Source organism: Rhinopithecus bieti, unplaced genomic scaffold (assembly GCF_001698545.2).
Source record: "Rhinopithecus bieti isolate Rb0 unplaced genomic scaffold, ASM169854v2 scaffold_9981, whole genome shotgun sequence".
NCBI classification, from domain to species: domain Eukaryota; kingdom Metazoa; phylum Chordata; class Mammalia; order Primates; family Cercopithecidae; genus Rhinopithecus; species Rhinopithecus bieti.
This window is the reverse complement of record NW_016806838.1, coordinates 2,505,777-2,526,069: the sequence shown is the minus strand read 5'-3', so window position 1 is coordinate 2,526,069 and position 20,293 is coordinate 2,505,777. Positions and strand designations below refer to the sequence as shown.

The 20,293-nt window shown below is 38.4% G+C and overlaps 1 protein-coding gene across 1 annotated transcript in view; it reads left to right on the top strand.

Moving 5' to 3' along the window:
• The window catches only part of CDC5L (cell division cycle 5 like), a 60,529-nt gene extending 42,137 nt beyond the window's left edge, over window positions 1–18,392 (top strand). The window contains 2 exon segments of the mRNA XM_017878288.1: window positions 17,009–17,221; window positions 17,961–18,392. Coding sequence (XP_017733777.1) covers window positions 17,009–17,221; window positions 17,961–18,065 — 318 coding nt within the window. The 3' untranslated portion in view covers window positions 18,066–18,392.
• The last annotated feature ends 1,901 nt before the right edge of the window (window positions 18,393–20,293 follow it).

The following is a 20,293-nucleotide window of genomic DNA, read 5'->3' as shown; positions in this document are numbered from 1 at the left end:
AAAAAAAAAGTGTTGGATTTTTCTTGGCCTTGTTCGTTGTTTTTGTTTATTTTATTGTATTTTATTTTATTTTTTTTGAGACAGAGTCTCGCTCTGTTGCCCAGGCTGGGAGTGCAGTGGTGGGATCTCGGCTCACTGCAAGCTCCGCCTCCCGGGTTTACGCCATTCTCCTGCCTCAGTCTCCCGAGTAGCTGGGACTACAGGCGCCCGCCACCTCGCCCGGCTAGTTTTTTGTATTTTTTAGTAGAGAGGGGTTTCACGGGGTTAGCCAGGATGGTCTCGATCTCCTGACCTCGTGATCCGCCCCTCTCGGCCTCCCAAAGTGCTGGGATTACAGGCTTGAGCCACCGCGCCCGGCCTTTATTTTATTTTTTTAAAGAATTGTTGACCTTCATGACTAAAGAGTACCCTGCAAGTTGACCAGAGGTCAATCAGAACCTTTAGATGTAGGAGCAAGGAGCCAAGAAACCAACACTAGTCACTCAGAACAGGGCAGGTCATTGCTAGCATAGCCTGTTTTCTCTAAAGAGGAATCTCAGCAGTACCAAGGAGTTTTATTTTTATAGCAAAGAGAGCACATTTACAAAACTTAAATACAATTCTGTTCATACTTGGATTACTGTGAGTTTGAGTTAGGGAGGGCAGGGCTTGATTCTCTAGACAGTGGCTTCCATGATTTTCCATGTCTGTGAAAATGTTGAAAATATACTAGATGTGTATGTTTTCAACAGGACATGTGGCTTCTTAATTTAGTCTTCATATTTTGAATTCCAGAATCTGTGTAGGCATTTTGCCAATGGCATGTAATTGTGGTTCACAGGCCACCAGGCTGTCTTGTGTTTTTTTTTTTTTTTGGAGACCGAGTCTCAGTCTGTTGCCAGGCTGCAGTGCAGTGGTGCAATCTTGGCTCACTCCAACCCCTACTTTCCAGGTTCAAGCGATTCTCCTGCCACAGCCTCCCTAGTAGCTGGGACTACAGGCACGCGCCACCACGCCCAGTTAGTTTTTGTATTTTTAGTAGAGACGGGGTTTCACTGTGTTGGCCAGGATGGTCTTGATCTCTTGACCTCGTGATTCACCCGCCTCAACCTCCCAAAGTGCTGGGATTACAGGCGTGAGCCACCGTGCCCGGCCATGCCTTGTACATTCTTAATGGTAATCTTTAGGGGCATTTCTAAGGCCAAGGTGGGATGGGAGAGAAGGGGTACTTCAGGCAGTCATATATAGAAAATGGGCTTGGTTTCCTTTTCTATGTGATTATCAGTTTCTCTTTATAAAAGCACATTTAAAATATTTTATTTAGGGTTAAAACCAGAAGTAGTAAAATCACTTGGGGTGTTTGGGGCTGTATGGGGCTGGGGAAATGAGCAGGAAAAAGCAGTATCTTTTAATTTGAGTTACTCTGAGTTTTAGTTTAACCTTTAAGATCACATATATATAGGCAGCTGATGGTTAATGCCTGTGAACCTCTTTTTTTCTCAGTTAGTGAGAAATGACTGGTTCTGAAGTAATTCTCATCTTGGTTAAAATCTTAGCAGTTCAGTGCTGCTAATTATTCATATTACCAACTTCCAGCAGGGTGTGCTGTTGCTCTGTGTTACGGTTCAGTGTTAAAGCCAGGGAAGATAGAACATCAGTGGTTAAATTGTAAGTTATAGTTTTTGGTTGTGTAGACTTCGTTTCTTATAAATGGTAGTTAGCAGTGTAATTGTGATCTAAGGTCAGCATCATCACTGATTGAAAAGCTATTTGGAAAGCTTCTTTGTATCATTTATATATAAATACTTAGGTTTCTTATTTAGTATGAAAATCTTCTCATCTGAGGGGGGTAAAGTCTTTGCCACAAATGGCAAGGACATTTTGTGCTTTTTAAAATGGTAGAAAATTTTTTTCTCCCTAAATCTCATTTACTTTGTTGAGGCACTAACTTTCATGACAGCAAATAAATGTGTCACAGAGTGAGTGGTGCCATAAAGTACAGTAATTTTTATTTCTGTGTTGAATTGGTCTTATGAATTTTAAAGGGAAAATACAGAAAGAACTACTCCTGTTCTTTTGGAGATTTATTTGGGTCGTTTATGAGCAACCATTAAAAACATGTGGTTCTCTTTGTTCAGTTCAGTACCAGGAACTGAAATCTTCCGTTGAACTATTTTTGTTGAAGGATTGGTGATTTTGGAGAATATTCATAAAGCAGTCTGAAGTCATTTTTCTTTTCTTGACTTTTGGATAACTTACTTTATTGTTTACCCAGCTAGTTACTTTTAAAGAATACTTAATCAGGTCCTTTAATTTAGTAAACTATGCTTATTTCAAATGAAAGTTCATGAAATCTTTTAAAAAAAGAAAAGCAGCTCAAAGACCCGAATAAACAAACCCCCATTTTATTTGTATCCATCCCTAATTCAGAACTAGGTTTCTTTTAGCTTGTTTTAGTTTTTGAAGATACAGTTCTACTGGTTTGAAAGACATAAATATTTTATTTCAGTTGTGGTAATTCTTTCATTTCAGTTGATTGCTAAATTATAAACATTATTCAAAGTTTGTTGTGGGGAAGGAACTCCAGTTATATTATATAAACTAAATGCTATACTTAAATTATCCTTTCCACTCTTAGGTTCAGGAGATAAGCCCTCCTCTGTAAGCACTGTATGCCATGGCTGCCAGTGTGTTCGATTTTTGCTGTCATGAACTTTGGAACCGTGAATCTAAATTATGGCCCTATCACAGCCTATCAAGCAAGGTGAAATCCAGCTTTGTCGTGGCTGGTGTCTCCTGAATGGATTAAAAAAAAAAAAAATGCTCTGAGGTTTACATTGGAGGTAGTCTTTGAGCCATTCATTACTCAGGATTAATATTTGAAACTTTAGCACTTAAATGAAAATCCTTAAGATACTCATTTAAAACTGATAGAACCATCTCAGATTTTATGTAGAATGTGGTAGAGGATGTGTGTGAGCAAGGAGTTTGTTAAATAAATAGAATCAGAATGTAGTTACAGGTCAGAAATAAGTGGAAAAAACTTCTGAATTGTAACCAAGTCCATGTATTTTATTCTGCTTCGGAGGCAGAATTAAGTTTAGAACCTTGCCAGACTTTTGTGTGTAAAATAAGACAGCAAGAGCAAACACTGCAATGACAGTTAATATAAGGAAAGGAAAAGTTATGAGAGCATACCATGCTGAGGCCATTTTACATGGTGGCAAAAGCCCAGTGTATTTTAATAGCTTTAAAGGCACTAAGATACATTGTACGGGAGTAAAGTGATTGCTATTTATAGTGGTATCCCAAATTAATAAGAAAAACTTTTTTATTTCTTTTCAGTGTCATTTTTTTTTTTTTAAAGGGAGGGATGGCTGTAATTCAGTGTAGAAAACATTTTCACAAATGGTTAAAAATAAAAGAGCTTTAGTACTTTTATTTATTCACACGTTCAGTAATTATTACTGCCTATCTACCATGTACTGGACACTGTTCTAGGTCCTGGGGATAACAGCAAGGAATGAGGCAGACAAGTTCTCTGTGTTTGTGGGCTTCAGTTACCTGGAAAATGCTTAATGTGGAGAACCTCATTTTCTGATGATGCCAGATAAATGAGTCATTGCTGTATTTGGGAAGTGCAAATAGAATTTGAAGTGTTCTAATTAGTTTCTACTTTGAGTGGAAATAGGAAATCATCTGAAGACATAATTATTTTGAGTGAAATAATTTCCAGTAGGTGCAAAAGTGAAATGAGAAGTCTGAATTTAGGCCTGCCATTAAATTTAATAGTATTCGAAATAGTATCTAAACTGCTGTGTTGAGGAAGTTTGGCTGAAAAGTGGATTTTGTCATGTTAGCTATAAAAATGGAAAGGCTTTCCTTAGAGATAGAAAGTAGGTCCAGAAGTAAGACTACTTCTCCCTGTAATTTACTGGCACAGTCAACTGTAGTCAAGAAATATTATATAACATTGACTTCTTAGAAGTAAAGTAACTTAAAAAACACAGATAACACACTTAAAATCCTTTTCAGTGTATTTGTAGCTCTTATGGGGACCCCTGACTTGTCTGAAGGTTATATTTCTGCAAAATTGGCTGCACAGTAGATCTCATTTTCTCAGTGATTTTCATTATAAAGTCAGATATTTTTACACAGGAAAAAATTTCCTTAATACTTTAAAGAGGGAAAACTTAGGGCAAGGATTTAGTTAGTAGACAGTTCTGGGTAGAGGGCTGTATGTTGTCAGATATCAGCAGGTTTATGCTTATGTTGCCTTGTGTAGGGGTGGGGGAAGTGACCTGTGGTACAGGAGAGGAGTTCACAGTACTTTGGAATGCTCTCTCTTTCCCAAATTCTGTTCTCTGCCATGACGCTTAAAGGCACTGACAGATTTCGTAGTTGTTTCTGGTAAGAACTTTATGAGCTGGACCAGAGATCTTGATATAACCAGGTTGCTTCTATTATGCCTCAACATGAATTGAATTTGTTTTATGCAGTTGACGTGTTTCACTTCCTAATGTATGCGGATGTAAAGTGCCCTTGTATTGCTTTGTTCGTGTATTACTGTCCTTGGAAAGGTTTTTAGTAAGGTTTTGCCTTCCTGGTTAGCATGCTTTTCAGGGATGCAATCTGGTGGTTGCTAACTCATAGATGCAAACAATAATTACTTTCTTGTACCTGCATCTCATCAGAGTAGAGTAGGTTCACTGATAAAAATGCTGGTAAGTAGTATAGAGATTAAAGGAGAATCACTCATGGACTCCTGTTGTTTGCGAACGTTTTGGTGATTGAACCACATCTTGACTATTATATGGGATCATATTGCTGAATGATGGACTGGGAAGTGGCACTCCCATTGACTGTATATTTATTTTGGGTATCCTTAAACCTGTTTTTCCAGTGGTATAAGGTTATATTCTGGGCCCCCAAGCAAGAGTTTCAGTGAGGGGTGCTCTTAATGTTTCTGAAGCTGACTATAACGGACTTTTACTGAAGACAGTATTGGAGACCCAAGGATAATGTGTTTATTTTGGAATTACTTAAGCTTAGTAACCTTAACAAACTTAGTGAGCTTGAAAGTAACAATTACACTTTTATAAGTCCCATACAGCTCTCTTTTGTAATGACCCGAGGAAACACTTATGGTTCTACTGATTCATCTCCTGGGGACCATCAGTTTTCCATTGGTCTCTGGCCAGTCTTTTTTAGACAGTTTCTCTTCTATGCATTTAAAAAAATAACATTTCTAGGCGTCTTTCTATAAATAATACCTGTGCTTTGTAGAAGTTTTAAAAGAAATAGAAAACATAAAGAAGAAAAGGAACCTACTATCCAGACATAATCACCTTAAACATTGTGGTGTATATATGCACACACTCCCCCACATACTTCCATATATCTTTTTTTTTTAATGTTTAGATGAAGGTGTTTAAAACTAAACTGGGATCATCATATTCTACATTTTTCATTTAATAGTTGTAAATGTGATTAAACACTAGTTATATTCCACGCTACTTCTAAAAAAGTGATAAATGCAATCTTTTTTCTATACATTTTTTTTGAGAGATGTTTGTTTTCTTATAGTTTTATAGCTTGTTAATAAAAGAATTTAGAATTTTAAAATACAAACTGAGGAAAGGAAAAACTTTTCTCAGGTGTCAGAATTCTTATAAGTGGGTACATATAGGTGAGAGTCTAAATCAGGGAAAGAATGATGGGCAGAATCGCTAATTAAGGTCTTATTTCTTGTTTACATGTGTCTAGAATAATTTATTTTTCAGGGAGCTGTCTGATGACATTTAAGCCATTCAGTTCCACAGCTTAAATTTTTTCAGGCATGTTTGCATTTCAGGGTCTGAGCCAAGGAGGACATTTGGTTTATTACCAGTGGTGTGGCAAATGTATTGGACTTTCTTAAGTGGGGCCCAACTGCGTGGCATCATCCCCTGGTGGCTGTGGCCTAGGGCAAGCCACAGAGCCACTCGGTGATGATGCCAGCAGTTGTGCCCTACTTAACCTCGCTGGGTCTTATATTTCCTTATCTGTAAAATTGGGTAATAGTTTTTTTTTTTTTTTTTTTTGATGGAGTTTTGCTCCTGTTGCCCAGGCTGGAGTGCAATGGCACGATCGTGGCTCACTGCAACCTCTGCCTCTAGGGGTCAAGCAATTCTTTTGCCTCAGTCTCCTGAGTAGCTGAGATTACAGGCGCCTGCCACCACGCTTGGCTAATTTTGGTATTTTAGTTGAGACGGGTTTCAATATGTTGGTCAGTCTGGTCTTGAATTCCTGACCTCAAGTGATCCACCCACCTTGGCCTCCCAGAGTGCTGGGATTACAGGTGTGAGCCAACCGTGCCCGGCTGAGTAATTGTTTTTGTTTGATGGAAGTGTGAGTTTGAGATAATATAAGATTAAATGAGATACTGTGTGATTAACGAATAGCAGGTTTTAGTAAATGGGAATTCTCCCATGTCTCTTCAAATCTATATCACCCTTAGAGTTACCTAAATTGGATTATACTTGGTTTGATACTATGAGGTATTAGGAACTAACCTCACTTTAAACAATCAGGTGGCTAAGTTTTTATATTCTGTAAATTTTGAGGAAAGTCTGAAATTTGAGACATGGGCTGATTTTAGGAGAGAGATTGTTGTACTGAATGAGGCTTAAAACTCAGATTTTGGTTAGTATAAATAGATTTTTACATCATTGTGGATTTTAATCTAACATTTCATGTATACATTTTGGTGTGTTGAAATAGTTGACATACTTGTAAATTTTAATGTCTCGTTATATTTCATTACATTGATGTTTCATGGTTTATGGTGTATGGTCTTGAGAAAGTAGCCTTTAGAGTAGATACAGTATTGAATTTGACTTTTATAATGTCTTTTGGCCGGGCGTGGTGGCTCACGCCTGTAATCCCAGCACTTTGGGAGGCCAAGGTGGGCGGATCACAAGGTCAGGAGATCAAGACTATCATGGCTAACACAATGAAACCCCATCTCTACTAAAAATATAAAAAAAAATTAGCTAGGTGTGGTGGCGGGTGCCTGTAGTCCCAGCTACTTGGGGGGCTGAGGCAGGAGAATGGCATGAAGCCGGGAGGTGGAGCTTGCAGTGAGCCAAGATCCCACCACTGCACTCCAGCCTGCCGACAGAGCAAGACTCCGTCTCGAAAAAAAAAAAAAATTCTTTTATTACAAGAATTTTCAAATGTACCCCAAAGTATACTGGTGTAGTGAATCTTCATGTATTCTCACCCGGCTATGACAGTCATCAATCATAGCCATTCTTGTTTCCCCTGTTATCCCCCCTTCCACTATTATTTTGAAGCAAATTTGAAGCAAATTTTAGATACTGTATTATGAAATAGAATTATGATGCGTAAAATTTGTCAGCTTGGTCTTCCTACCGATTTGTATGTGGATATATTCTTAACTTCTTTCTTTGAATTGAAGTTTACCCTTTCATATTTGATCAAGTCAGCTTTAATTGTATCGAGTGTCGGTCTACTTTAAATTCCTATTGGTGATAGTGAACTTCATTTTATTTAAGACTATTAGAAATTTTGTGCCAGTACGTATTTAAAGCACAGTGTGGTGGCTTCTAAAGCAAGGTGTCCATCAGGGCAATTGCTAGTGCTTGTTTTAAAAAACTAATTTAGAAATCTGAATCTGGTTAAATCTGAGTCTGACTTTTCCTTTTTCTTTGAATTTTAGGAAATAAAGTTTTGTACTGTCTTGCACCTCAGTGTTGTTTCTGTGTGTGGATGGGTGTTGGGAGGAGCTGGGCTGATTTAAGCTAGTCCTGTCCCTGTATGCATGTACATTTCATGCTTGAGGTTTATTGGCTCAAAAAAGACCAGAAACTGTAGGTTAGGATTTTTCCTCTTAAAGCATATTGAGCAGTCATAGGTTGAGCATTTTACAAAGCATGCAGATATCTTCCTTCATGTTTTAATAATCAAATGACAGGCGTAAGGTAACTAAGTTCAATTTGAATATTAAAAGCTGTATTCCATTTCTTTCTTTTTTTTTTTTTTGAGACGGAGTCTCACTCTGTCACCCGGGCTGGAGTGCTGTGGCCGGATCTCAGCTCACTGCAAGCTCCGCCTCCCGGGTTCACGCCATTCTCCTGCCTCAGCCTCCCGGGTAGCTGGGACCACAGGCGCCGCTACCTTGCCCGGCTAGTTTTTTGTAGTTTTAGTAGAGACGGGGTTTCACCGTGTTAGCCAGGATGGTCTCGATCTCCTGACCTTGTGGTCCGCCCGCCTCGGCCTCCCAAAGTGCTGGGATTACAGGCTTGAGCCACCGCGCCTGGCCCATTTCTTCTTTATATGTTTAATGACTGTATAGTTATTTGGCTAAATTAATTTTTTTCTGTGCTTAATTTTTGTACAACTTATGTTCATATTTGCTTGGAACTTTAGCACAATATTTGAGCCAGAAGACTTACAAAGCTTGAGCTAAATGAAATAAAATTGTTGGCATTAAATGAAAGCTAACAACTTTGAAGTTTTAAAATCTCTGATGGTTTGAGAATAATAAGTGACTCCACTGGATGAAGTGAGGTAGTTCCAAGATACAGGGTACTGATAATACTAAATGTACCTTGATGACTAATTAAGCAGTTTCTGAGTATGGATGTTATGCTGTTACACCAAACTGGAAATGGACTATTCATGGAGCACAGTGTATAGCTAATTGAGTTATCTTAATGAATGAAAATATTAATTCGTATGACTAATTTTTAAAAAGCATTGTATGTATTAATTTGAAATTATTTGCTCTTACGGTTTTGGAATGTGTGTTTGAATCCAGATATGATTGGAGTATGTAATAATGGGTATTCTTAGAACATGTTGAATTGTTTTTCTTTTTTGGAGATAGGGTCTTGCTCTGTTGACCAGGCTGGAGTGTAGTGATGCGATCATGGCTCACTGCTGCCTCCAACTTCCCAGGCTTGGGTGATTCCTGCCTCAGTCTCCCAAGTAGCTGGAACCACAGGCATGCGACACTATGTCTGGCTAATTTTTGTATTTTTTGAAAGACAGTGTTTCACTGTGTTGTCCAGGTCAGTCTCTAACTCCTGGGCTCAAAGCAATCCACCTGCCTTGGCCTCCCAAAGTGCTAGGATTATAGGCATGAACCACTGTTGCCTGGCTGAACATGTTAAATTATAGAATAAGGAACTTGAGTATAACTTGATGGATTTAGTTGCTCATATCTTATTGGAAATGAGGACTTTTTGGTAGGTATAGTTGAGAAAACAACTGATACCTAGCTTCTGTAATGACTCTGGCTGAAACAGAGTTTGACATCCTAATTGCCTGTTAGAATCATATGGGAGCTTTTAAGGACACAAAGATCTGAGGCCATGTAAATCAGAGTCTCTCGAGTTAGGGCACTGGTAAGTTTAGCTGTGGTTGAAAACCACTGGCTTAAAAAGACATACTCCAGAAATATTTGAAGTGGAAGAGAGTGAGTACAAATTATCATCTTCTCTCCTTAATGGTATCGTAAAATTTATGTGGCAGAAGTTTTGTCTTTTTTTTTTTTTTTAACTCTAACTCCATCCCACTACCACCTTTCTAGAACTTATACTCAGAAAGTACTGCTTTTGATTTCTGGGGAAAAACATTTTTGCGTTTAGTGTACAGAAGAATTGAAGATGAGGATTTTTTTTTTTCTCCTGTGGAGGTAGTGTTTCTATTCCCTGTATACCTTATGTTTATAATATCCTTACTGAGATATAAATTACATACCATAAAGTTAAGACCATTTAAAGTGTATAGTTCAGTGGCTTTTAGTAAATTCACGTAGTTGTGCAACTATTATTAGAACATTTTCATCACCTCAGAAAGAGATTCTGTATCAGCAGTTACTCCCCATTCCCCCCAGCCTGCCCACCGCTAGGCAACCATTAATCTACTTTTTGTATCTATAGATTTGCCTATTTTGGATATTTCACATAAGTGGAATCATATAGTATGTGGTCTTTTGTGATGGGCTTCTTTCATTTAACATAATTTTTCAGAGTTCATCCATGTGGTAGCATATATTAATATTTCTTTTTCTGGCTGAGTACCATTTCATTGTGTGGATAATACCACAGTTTGTTTATCCATTTGTCAGTTGATGGATATTTGGGTTGCTTGAACTTTTACCTATTATGAATAATGTTGCTATGAACATTCGTGTACAGGTTTTCGTGTGGACATGTTTTCATTTCTCTTGGGAAATACTAGGTGTGCAATTGCTGGATCAAATACTTAGATACTTCCTTCACCGTATTTGAACTTCAGGGTTACAAAATCTTCCCATAGAGTTGGGAAGCACCGCGAGTCCATGTTCTAACACTTATTTTTACACTGTAGGACAGAGGTCCAGTGTGTGTTATTTGGTCTTGTGGTCCACAAGGGGCAAACTCCTCACTTAAAAGAAAGACCAACTGTTTTTCCTTGCTGTGTTTCCAGGAAAGGGTCCATGTAGACTTATATTGAAGTTGGAATTTTAATGAAGTTTTTAAAGCCTCATCCTTTTACTCCTTAGTTATTAGGGAAAAGAGCAAAATGTTTGAACTGTTAGTATCTGAAAAATAATAATCGTAATCAGACTTGACATTTGTTGACTGCTTATTCTGTGCCAGGCACTGGGCAACTGAGGCTTTTTATGTCTGTGATCTTATTTGAGCTTCATAACTTGTAGCAATGACTGCCATTTTACTGATGGAGAAATGGAGACACATAGGTTAAATAACTTGCATCAGCTCAAAACAGCTGGGCAGCAGTGCTGGGTTGTAAAAGTGACTCACTCTTACCCCACTGTACTGTGCTGCCTGCCCTCAACCAGTATATCCTGGCTCCCTTAGAAGACATATAATCATTGCCATGGAACATGGTTTGATTTATCAGAGGTTCATTTATAAAGGACATTAACAGTTTTCATGAATTTATTGTTCAAGTAAATTGCAGAGGAATAAAAGCTTAACTTTTATAAAAATCTGAAGAAATGAATGGTTTTAAAGGAGCTTCTTCATTTAAATTAATTTTAGATCCGTCTCGTGTTTGTAAGGCACATACATGCAGTGTTACTCCCCTGCCTCCACCTCCCATGGGCTTATTTGACTTTGACTTTTTTTTTTTTTTTTTTGAGATGGAATCTTGCTCTATTGCTCAGGCTGGAGTGCAGTGGCCTGATCTTGGCTCATTGCAACCCCTGCCTCCTGGGTTTAAGTGATTCTTCTGTCTCAGCCTCCCGAGTAGCTGGGACTACTACAGGTGTGCGCCACCATGCCTGGCTAAATTTTGTATTTTTAGTGGAGTTGGGGTTTTGCCATGTTGGCCAGGCTGTTCTCGAACTCCGGACCTCAGGTGATCCGCCCGCCGTGGCCTCCCAAAGTGCTGGGATTACAGGCGTGAGCCACTGCACCTGGGCGTATTTTTTAAAGTTCTATTTTAATTGACAAATAATAATTGCATATATTTATCGAGTAAGATGTGATTTTTCCATACACATATATGAAGTGATGAAATCAGCTAATTAACATATTACTCCCCTCAAATACATACCATTTCTTTGTGGAGAGAATATTTAAAATCCTTTTTTTTTTTTTTTTTAAATGAAGGCTTGCTCTGTTGTCCAGGCTGGAGTGCAGTGGTGCGATCTAGGTTCACTGCAACCTCTGCCTCCTGGGTTCAAGCGATTCTCCCACCTCAGCCTCCGGAGTAGCTAGGACTACAGGCATGTGCTACCTTGCCTGGCTCATTTTTGTATTTTTAGTAGAGATGGGGTTTCACCATGTTGGCAGGGCTGGTTGTGAACTCCTAACCTCAAGTGATCTATCCACCTCAGCCTCCCAAAATGTTGGGATTACAGGCGTGAGCCACCATGCCCAGCCTAAAAATCCCTTATTTTAGCTATTTTGAAATAAACATGATTCTGTGATTACCATGCTGTGTAATAGATCACCAGAACCTATTCTTCCTGTCTAACTGAAACTTTGTACCTTTGACCAACATCTCCCCTTTCCCTGTCTACCCTTTACTGCACTATCCTATGGTAGCCACCATTGTACTCTCTACTTTTATGAGATTAATGTTTCTAGATTCCATATACAAGTTACATTGTATGGTATTTGGCTTTCTGTGCTTGGCTTATTGTAGTTAGCAGAATGTCCTCTATGTCCATCTGTTGTTGCAAATGACAGGATTTCCTGTTTTTTAAAGACTGAATAGTATTCCACCATATTTTAAAAATCCATATCTTGGCTGTTGTGGATAATGCTGTAATGAACATGGAAGTGCAGACATCTCTTTGACATACTGATTTCAATTCCTTTGGATATATATACCCAGAAGTGGAATGGCTGGATTGAATGATAATTCTGTTTTCAGTTTTTTGAGGAACCTCCATACTGTTTTCCGTAATGGCTGTACTAATTTACAATACCACCAGCAGTGAACAGGGGTTCCCCTTTCTCCACATCTCTTGCCAACACATACTGTTTTTCATTTTTTAAAATAACCAGTCTAACAGGTGTAAGGTAATACCTTATTGTGGTTTTGATTTGCATTTCTCTGATGATTAGAGATATTAAGCATTTTTTTCATGTACCTGTTGACCACTTGTATGTTGTCTTTTGAGGAATGTCTATTCAGGTCCTTTCCCCATTTTAAAAATAGGGTTACTGGTTTTTTATTGAGTAGTTTGAGCTTTTTTGTTCATTTGTTTGTTTTTTGGATATTTTGGATATTAACCCCTTATCCAGGCTGGGGCGTGGTGGCTCACACCTGTAATCCCAGCACATTGTGAGGTCTTGTTCTTTTATTGATTAAAAGTTCTTGTTCTTTTATTAATAGCCACTATGCCTTTTATTTTTTGTTTTATTTTATTTTTTGAGATGGAGTCTTGCTCTGTTGCCAGGCTGGAGTGCAGTGGCACGATCTGGGCTCACTGCAACCTCTGCCTCCTGGGTTCAAGCGATTCTCCTGCTTCAGCCTCCCAAGTAGCTGGGACTACAGGTGCCTGCCACCATGCCTGGATAATTTGTATACTTTTAGTACAGACGGGGTTTCACTATGTTGGCCAGAATGGTCTTGATCTCTCGACCTCATGATGTGCCCGCCTCAGCCTCCCAAAGTGCTGGGATTACAGGCATGAGCCACCATGCCTGGCCCACTCTATGCCTTTTGATTGGGGAATGTAATCCATTTACAGAGTANCATTGTGAGGTCTTGTTCTTTTATTGATTAAAAGTTCTTGTTCTTTTATTAATAGCCACTATGCCTTTTATTTTTTGTTTTATTTTATTTTTTGAGATGGAGTCTTGCTCTGTTGCCAGGCTGGAGTGCAGTGGCACGATCTGGGCTCACTGCAACCTCTGCCTCCTGGGTTCAAGCGATTCTCCTGCTTCAGCCTCCCAAGTAGCTGGGACTACAGGTGCCTGCCACCATGCCTGGATAATTTGTATACTTTTAGTACAGACGGGGTTTCACTATGTTGGCCAGAATGGTCTTGATCTCTTGACCTCATGATGTGCCCGCCTCAGCCTCCCAAAGTGCTGGGATTACAGGCATGAGCCACCATGCCTGGCCCACTCTATGCCTTTTGATTGGGGAATGTAATCCATTTACAGAGTAATTATTAATAGGTGAGGGACTTAACCAGTGCCAATTGTTTTCTGTTTATAGATCCTTTGTTCTATTCCTCCTTTGTGTGTGTGTGTGTGTGTGTGTGTGTGTGTGTCTTAATGGCTTTCTGTAGTGGTGTGCTTTGGATTTTATCTTTTTATCTCTTGTCTGTCTGTTACAGACTTTTGCTTTGTGGTTAGCTCGAGGCTTACATAAAAGAGCTTATATAACAGGGTATTTTAAGTTGATAACTTAATTTCAATTGCATACACAAACTATACACACAGGGTATTTTAAGTTGATAACAACTTAATTTCAATTGCATACACAAACTATACACTTTTACACCCCTTTCTCCTATATTTTATGTTTCTGATGTTATACTTAAAATTTTTATATAATATTCCCTTAACAAATTGTTGCACTTTAGTTGTTAATAGTTTTGCCTTTTAACCTTTATACTAGAGATATAATTGATTTACTCACTGCCATTAGAGTATTAGAATGTTTGGATATGACAATGTACATACCACGCCCCGGCCTGGATAAGGGGTTAATACCCAGAATAAACAAAAAACAAGTTTTGTACTTTAATATATTTTCATGTTACTAATAAGTGTTTTCTTCCTTCAGCTTGAAGAACTCCTTTTAGCATTTCCTGTAAGGCAGGTCTAGTGGTGATAAAGTCAGCTTCTGATTGAGAAAGTCTTTGTCATCCATTTGGTTTTGAAATACAGGATTGCTGGGTATAGTATTCTTGGTTGGCAGTTTCTCTTGCTCTCTCTTTCTTCTCTTTCTTTTTCTTCTCTCTTCTTTTCCCTTTCCCTTTCCTTTTCCCTTTCCTTTTCTCTTTCCCTTTCCCTTTCCTTTCCTTCTCTTTCTTTTCTTTTTGATTTTTAAATATATCATCCCACTCCCTTCTGGCCTGAAAGGTTTCTGCTGAGAAATTCTCTGATAGTCTTGTGGAGGTTCCTTTATACATGGTGATATGCTTTTTTCTTGCATTTTTCAGTACTCTGCCATTAGTTTTTGACATTTTAATTGTGATGTGTCTTGGTGGGTCTCTTTGAATTTATCTTATTTGGTGTCTTTTGGGCTTCCTGGATCTGGCTTTCCATTTCCTTCCCCAGGCTTGGGAAGTTTTCTGCCATTATTTCTTTGACTATGTTACTTGTTCTTTTCTCCTTCTGGCACCTGATAATGCGTAAGTTGTTCTCCATGATGGTGTCCCGTAAGTCTCTTAGGTCATTCTTTATCATTATTTTTTCTTTTTGCTCCTGAGGTTAGATGATTTCCAGTGACCAGTCTTCTAGTTTACTGATCCTTTCGTCTGCTTGAACTAGTCTGCTGTCGAACCCCCATATTGAATTTTTCAGTTCAGTTTTAGTAGTTTTCAGATCTATGTTTTCTCATTGGTACTTTTTAATACTTTCTGTCTCTTTGTGGAAGTTCTCAGTTTGTTCTTGCATTGCTCACTTGACCTCGGTGAGCATCTTTGTGACCATTATTTGGAATTTCCTGTTGGGTAAATCATATATCTCCAGTTCACTTGGGTTGGTTTTTATTGATTTATTTTGTTCCTTTTTTTTTTTTTTTGGGGAATATATTTTCCTATTTCTTAATTGTTCTTGACCGTCTCTGTGTTGGTTTCTGTGCGTTACATGAGACAACTGCCTCTCTCAGACTTCTTAGACTGGCCTTGTGTAGCAGAAGGATCTTACCAATCCATCCAGCTAGAGATTTTAAGATACCCTTTAAATCTTTGTATTTGTTCAGACTGCTGTCTCTATTCTGGGTACTATATTCCATCAATACCCTGTGGTCAGGTAGAAGCCAGATGCTTCAATGTATCTGGGAAGGTTGAGGTGTTGGGTATGTGTCCTAGTTCCTTCTGTCATCATATTGAAGACAAGTGCTTGATTCTTCCACTCTCTCTACACTAAGCCGTCTCTGTGGCAAATGCCTATGCTTGTGTTGTGGCTGCACTCTGTGATCCTGGAGAGATAATCTGCTGGAAGTGGGCTCGTAGTATGTCCACCTCTGTTTTCTGTGGTTTAGGGAGATTCAGGAATGCAAAGCCCTGTCACTTCCCAGAGCTTAGGTTGTGAAGGGTACCGTCCCTTGTCTGTGTGGAGCTGTAAAAGTGTAGCACGCAGTCTGTAGACAAACTCCTTTTAGGAAGAATGAGTAGGCCTGGAATTATCAGTGGGATGTGCTGGGGGAAAGGCTCAGGATATGCCAAGTTCCTGCTCAGGCTGCCTGAGGGGTACTGGTTATCTCCCGCATTAGCTCTCTGATGCAAGTTAGAGGCCAGGCCGTCAAGTAGCCACTGGAAGAGTATGCAGTTATAAACCCTTTTTGGAGAGAAAATGAGAGCTGCATGTTCCAGACTCTTTTCTTCACTGCCCCCAGAGAGTGTAGCTCTAGAAAGTATTTGCACACCTGTTTAAAACCAGCTCCTTGTTTTTTGATCTAGAGAGACATGCATATGCTTAGTCTCTTCCATTACCAGATCTAGGAGATTTAGGATATAGTCCTTTGGGTGGATGCTGTGCGAATTGAGGCATTTGATGTGTGGATAAACTCCTTCTAGGAGGAATCGGTAGGCCTAGAGTTACTGCTGGGGCAGACCGGGGGAAAGGCTTGGAAAGTGTCCAGCTGCTGCTTAGGCTGCCAGAAGGCTACTTTTGCACTCCACTGTCCCATTAACTCCCCCATGCACGTTAAAAGCTAGGCTGTCAAGTAGCCGCTGGAAGACTGTGCCATGAGCCCCTTCCAGGGAGAAATGTGGAGCTTCATGTTTTGGCTCCTTCTCTGCACTGCCCCCAATGGTTGCAGTCCCTGAAAGTACTTGCATGCTTGATTAAAAGTATCCTTTGTTCTAGGGATGTAGTGATCTAGGAAGACTGGCACTAGATCCCTCAGCTCCCAGAGCTAGGAGATTTAGGATGCAGGCCCTGGGATGGAAACTGTAAAAGTTGGGGTCTTGATGTGTGAACAGACTCCCAGAAGTACATTTTTGGGATATAGATGATGAATATGGCTTGCAGCTAGTCCCAAAATAAATACGTTGAATGATAGCAGAAGTCATTTTCAGAAAGTAGACATTAGTTTTTCCCTTACTGTGACATTCAAGCCCGCTTTGAGGTTCAATCATGGGTCAAATTATTATAAATAGATTATAGATTATTTGGGACTCACCTATAAAACCCTTTAGGTGCAAGATAAATCCTTTTTCAGCTTGATATATTTTTTTTACAGTAGTTGAGCTATAAGGAGTTCTAGTGTATTTTTGCTTTGAGGCACATACATGAACGAATGGTACCTTTTTAGCCCTTTATTTAATAGCCTGCTTTTCTCATGTATGCTGATGTGATCTTCCCCTGCTCTCCAGATAAACAGGGGTCACATGACGACAGAAGCCAAGAGAGCTGCAAAGATGGAAAAGAAGATGAAAATTTTGCTTGGGGGTTACCAGTCTCGTGCTATGGGGCTCATGAAACAGTTGAATGACTTATGGGATCAAATTGAACAGGCTCACTTGGAGTTACGCACTTTTGAAGAACTCAAGAAACATGAAGATTCTGCTATTCCCCGGAGGCTAGAGGTAACCATTATATATTGAAGCGTTGCTTAAAAAGAGTGCTGCAAAGAATTATCAGGGCTATCCTCTTTTACTTCTCCTGTGTAGGCTGTCTCTGAAGTTGGTACTGTCAGGCTGTTAAAAATGAGAGCCTAAAGTGTTTGACTTTCTGATGTAGAATTGCCTCTGTGTAGATGGATAGACTAGGCAAGTTGTAGATACAAAGGCCTTCCTTTACTCATGTTCTGTTTCATACGTAGATACACTGTGAAATGGAATACTTAGCCCTTGTAATTTGTCCCCTTGAAACTTGATTATATCCCGTTCATGTAGCTCTGTGAGGGGAAACTAAACCAGTATCTTTCTGTTTTATAACTTAGGTGGCTGGGAACATAGCTAGTCCTTCCAAATCATCAAATTCCTTTGACCGGATTTGGATTCAATTTATCTCCCAAATGTGCATAATAGCTCCTGTCCAGCTAAAGGGCAGCCAGGGCTTCTTGAAGTGCATTTGTGGGTATTGATAAGACAGTAGTGGTTTGTTTATTTGAAGTAGCAGCAGGATTTCATATGACCAAATCAAAGAATGGCTGTGATACTGGTTTTATAGCAAAAGTATTTGATATGTTTGTTTCTCTTTGAGAAATATTTACCTCTTAAAATCATGATTTAACTCGGCTGGTTTTAAGATAGTAAAGTACTGTAGATTTTTTTCAATATAGTTACATCTAAAAGAATTACTTAATATTTTTGTTTCTTTAAGTGTCTAAAAGAAGATGTTCAGCGACAACAAGAAAGAGAAAAGGAACTTCAACATAGATATGCTGATTTGCTGCTGGAGAAAGAGACTTTAAAGTCAAAATTCTGAAGTACAGTTTATATTCTGTCACAGGATTAATTGCTGGTTTTCATACTCTAGAAGGCTGAAACTGATGTTTATCTTCATTGACAAATTTACCCACCATCTGTGGTTTTTCGGTTGTTTATTTTAAATGATATTGATCTTACACATTCTGTGTATAAAGACCTTAACTCCACAGGACGGACATTTTAGAGTTTAAATTATTAAGGCTATCATTCTTTTAGCAATGTCATATTTGCAAACTTTTTTAGTTTTGGCCTTTAATTTAAAAAGCCTAATTTTAAAGTGCTGCCTATGAGTAACTCTTGAATAAAACAAAATATAAAAAATTGAGAATGTAGCCTTTTGTTTTAAGTAATTAGATACTTAAGAGTGCCCGCAAACCAGCAGCTATGTACTCTGTGTCATATTTAATGAGTAACTCTTGGGTAATCAAAATGGTGATGCAGTATCTTAAACACTTAAGAGGCAGTTCTTTGTGGCTTTGTTAGTTTCAGCAAAGAATGGTCATTTCTGTATACACTGACAAATTAGATTAACTTTTTAGTACCTCAAATTTTTTTTAAAATATCACTTTAAAGAGGGTCTCTTCTCCACCAGCTACTTAAATAATTTATGGGTCAGGGCTTAAAATACTTAATTTTCCTTGCAAATATTACAAGAAAATATTACAAGAAAATATTATTTTCTTGTAAGTATTTTTTGACAAAGGCATTTTAAAAGTTAATTTCAAGAAGGCCATCAAACTTAAAGCTCTGTGTTTAGCATAAGAAGTCATTTACATCAGTGTAGAATTTGGGGAATGGATAGAGGTGGAGAGATTTAATTTTATAATAATTCATATGAATTTAGTGTACAGTATCAGTTGGCTACAAGCTCATTATAGGCCAGCAATGTTTTGAGATGACCAAAAACATTTGCCCAGTCTTAGAATACTAGGAACTATAGGAAGGGAAGGGATTCATTCATTCATTCATTCATTCATCAGATATTGAATGTATAACCTGTGCCAGAGTTTTAGAGAGAGAACAACGAATAAAATAGGCCTAGTTCTTGTTTAGTAGAGCTTACAGTCTTTTGAGAATAACAGACAATTAAAATCCAAATGTTTATTTGGTGATTCTTATGTGTCAGACGCTTACTTAAGTGTTGGAGATAAGCAGTTATTAAGACAGAGTTCTTGCTCTCATGGAGGTTACATTAGTGGGGAGGAGATACTAAATATGTACAGGGAAAGTATCAGACCATGAGTTTTAGATTCTGTGGAGGAAATTAAAGTAGGGTGATTATGAGATAGTGAATGACTGGCTATTTTAGACTGGATGATCTAAGAGACCTCTTGGAAGGCAGCTATGCTCACCACTATACCACTGCACTATACCACACCATACCACTATAAGCTGCATGGCCAAAGAGACCTCTTAAAGAAGTAACATTTAAGATAACATGTGATTGACATTTTAGAATGGGCCATCCTTGTGAGATTCAAGGAAAGAGCATCCCAGGTGGAGTGAATAGCAAACATAAAGCCTCTTTTGTATGTTTGAGGAACAAAAAGGACTGTGTGGCTGGAGTGTCAAGAATGACATTTCTGTATATAAGGCCTGGTTGTATAGAGCCACATAAATAAGGCTATAATAAGGAATTTGGATCTTACTTTAAATATGATAAGAATCTATGAGAAGATCTAAGCAAAGGAATGACATGATCAGATTTGGTTTTAGAAACATCACTTTTTCTCCTTAACTGTGTAAGATCTCACCAGGCTGGGAATAGGGAAACCAGTCCATTTAGGAGCCTGATGCAGTAATCCAGACAAAAAAATAATAGTGATTCTAACTAGGGTCCAGGTAATAGTAGTGGAGATATGTGGAGAGGCATCATAGGTGTATACTTAATAGTCTTATCAGACCATAAATTCATATTTTCCTGGTATGTAGTCACTTAATTCAAATACTTTTTTCAGTAAGTTCTGGGTTTCCTAGGAAAAACTTCAGTATCATCAGTGAATAATGATAGTGGTTCTTCTGATAGTTTTATTTCACTTTTATTGCATGTTTTGTTAGCAGAAATGTTTAGGACAATGTTAAATAACAATAATGATGTTAGACTTTTTTTTCCCTCATTTTAATGGGAATGTCCATAGTTTTTACTTTTAAGTTTGCTGTTGGGAGTTACATAGTCTTCATCTAAAAGATACTGTTTCTTTTTTAATTTTTAAAGAGTTTGAATTA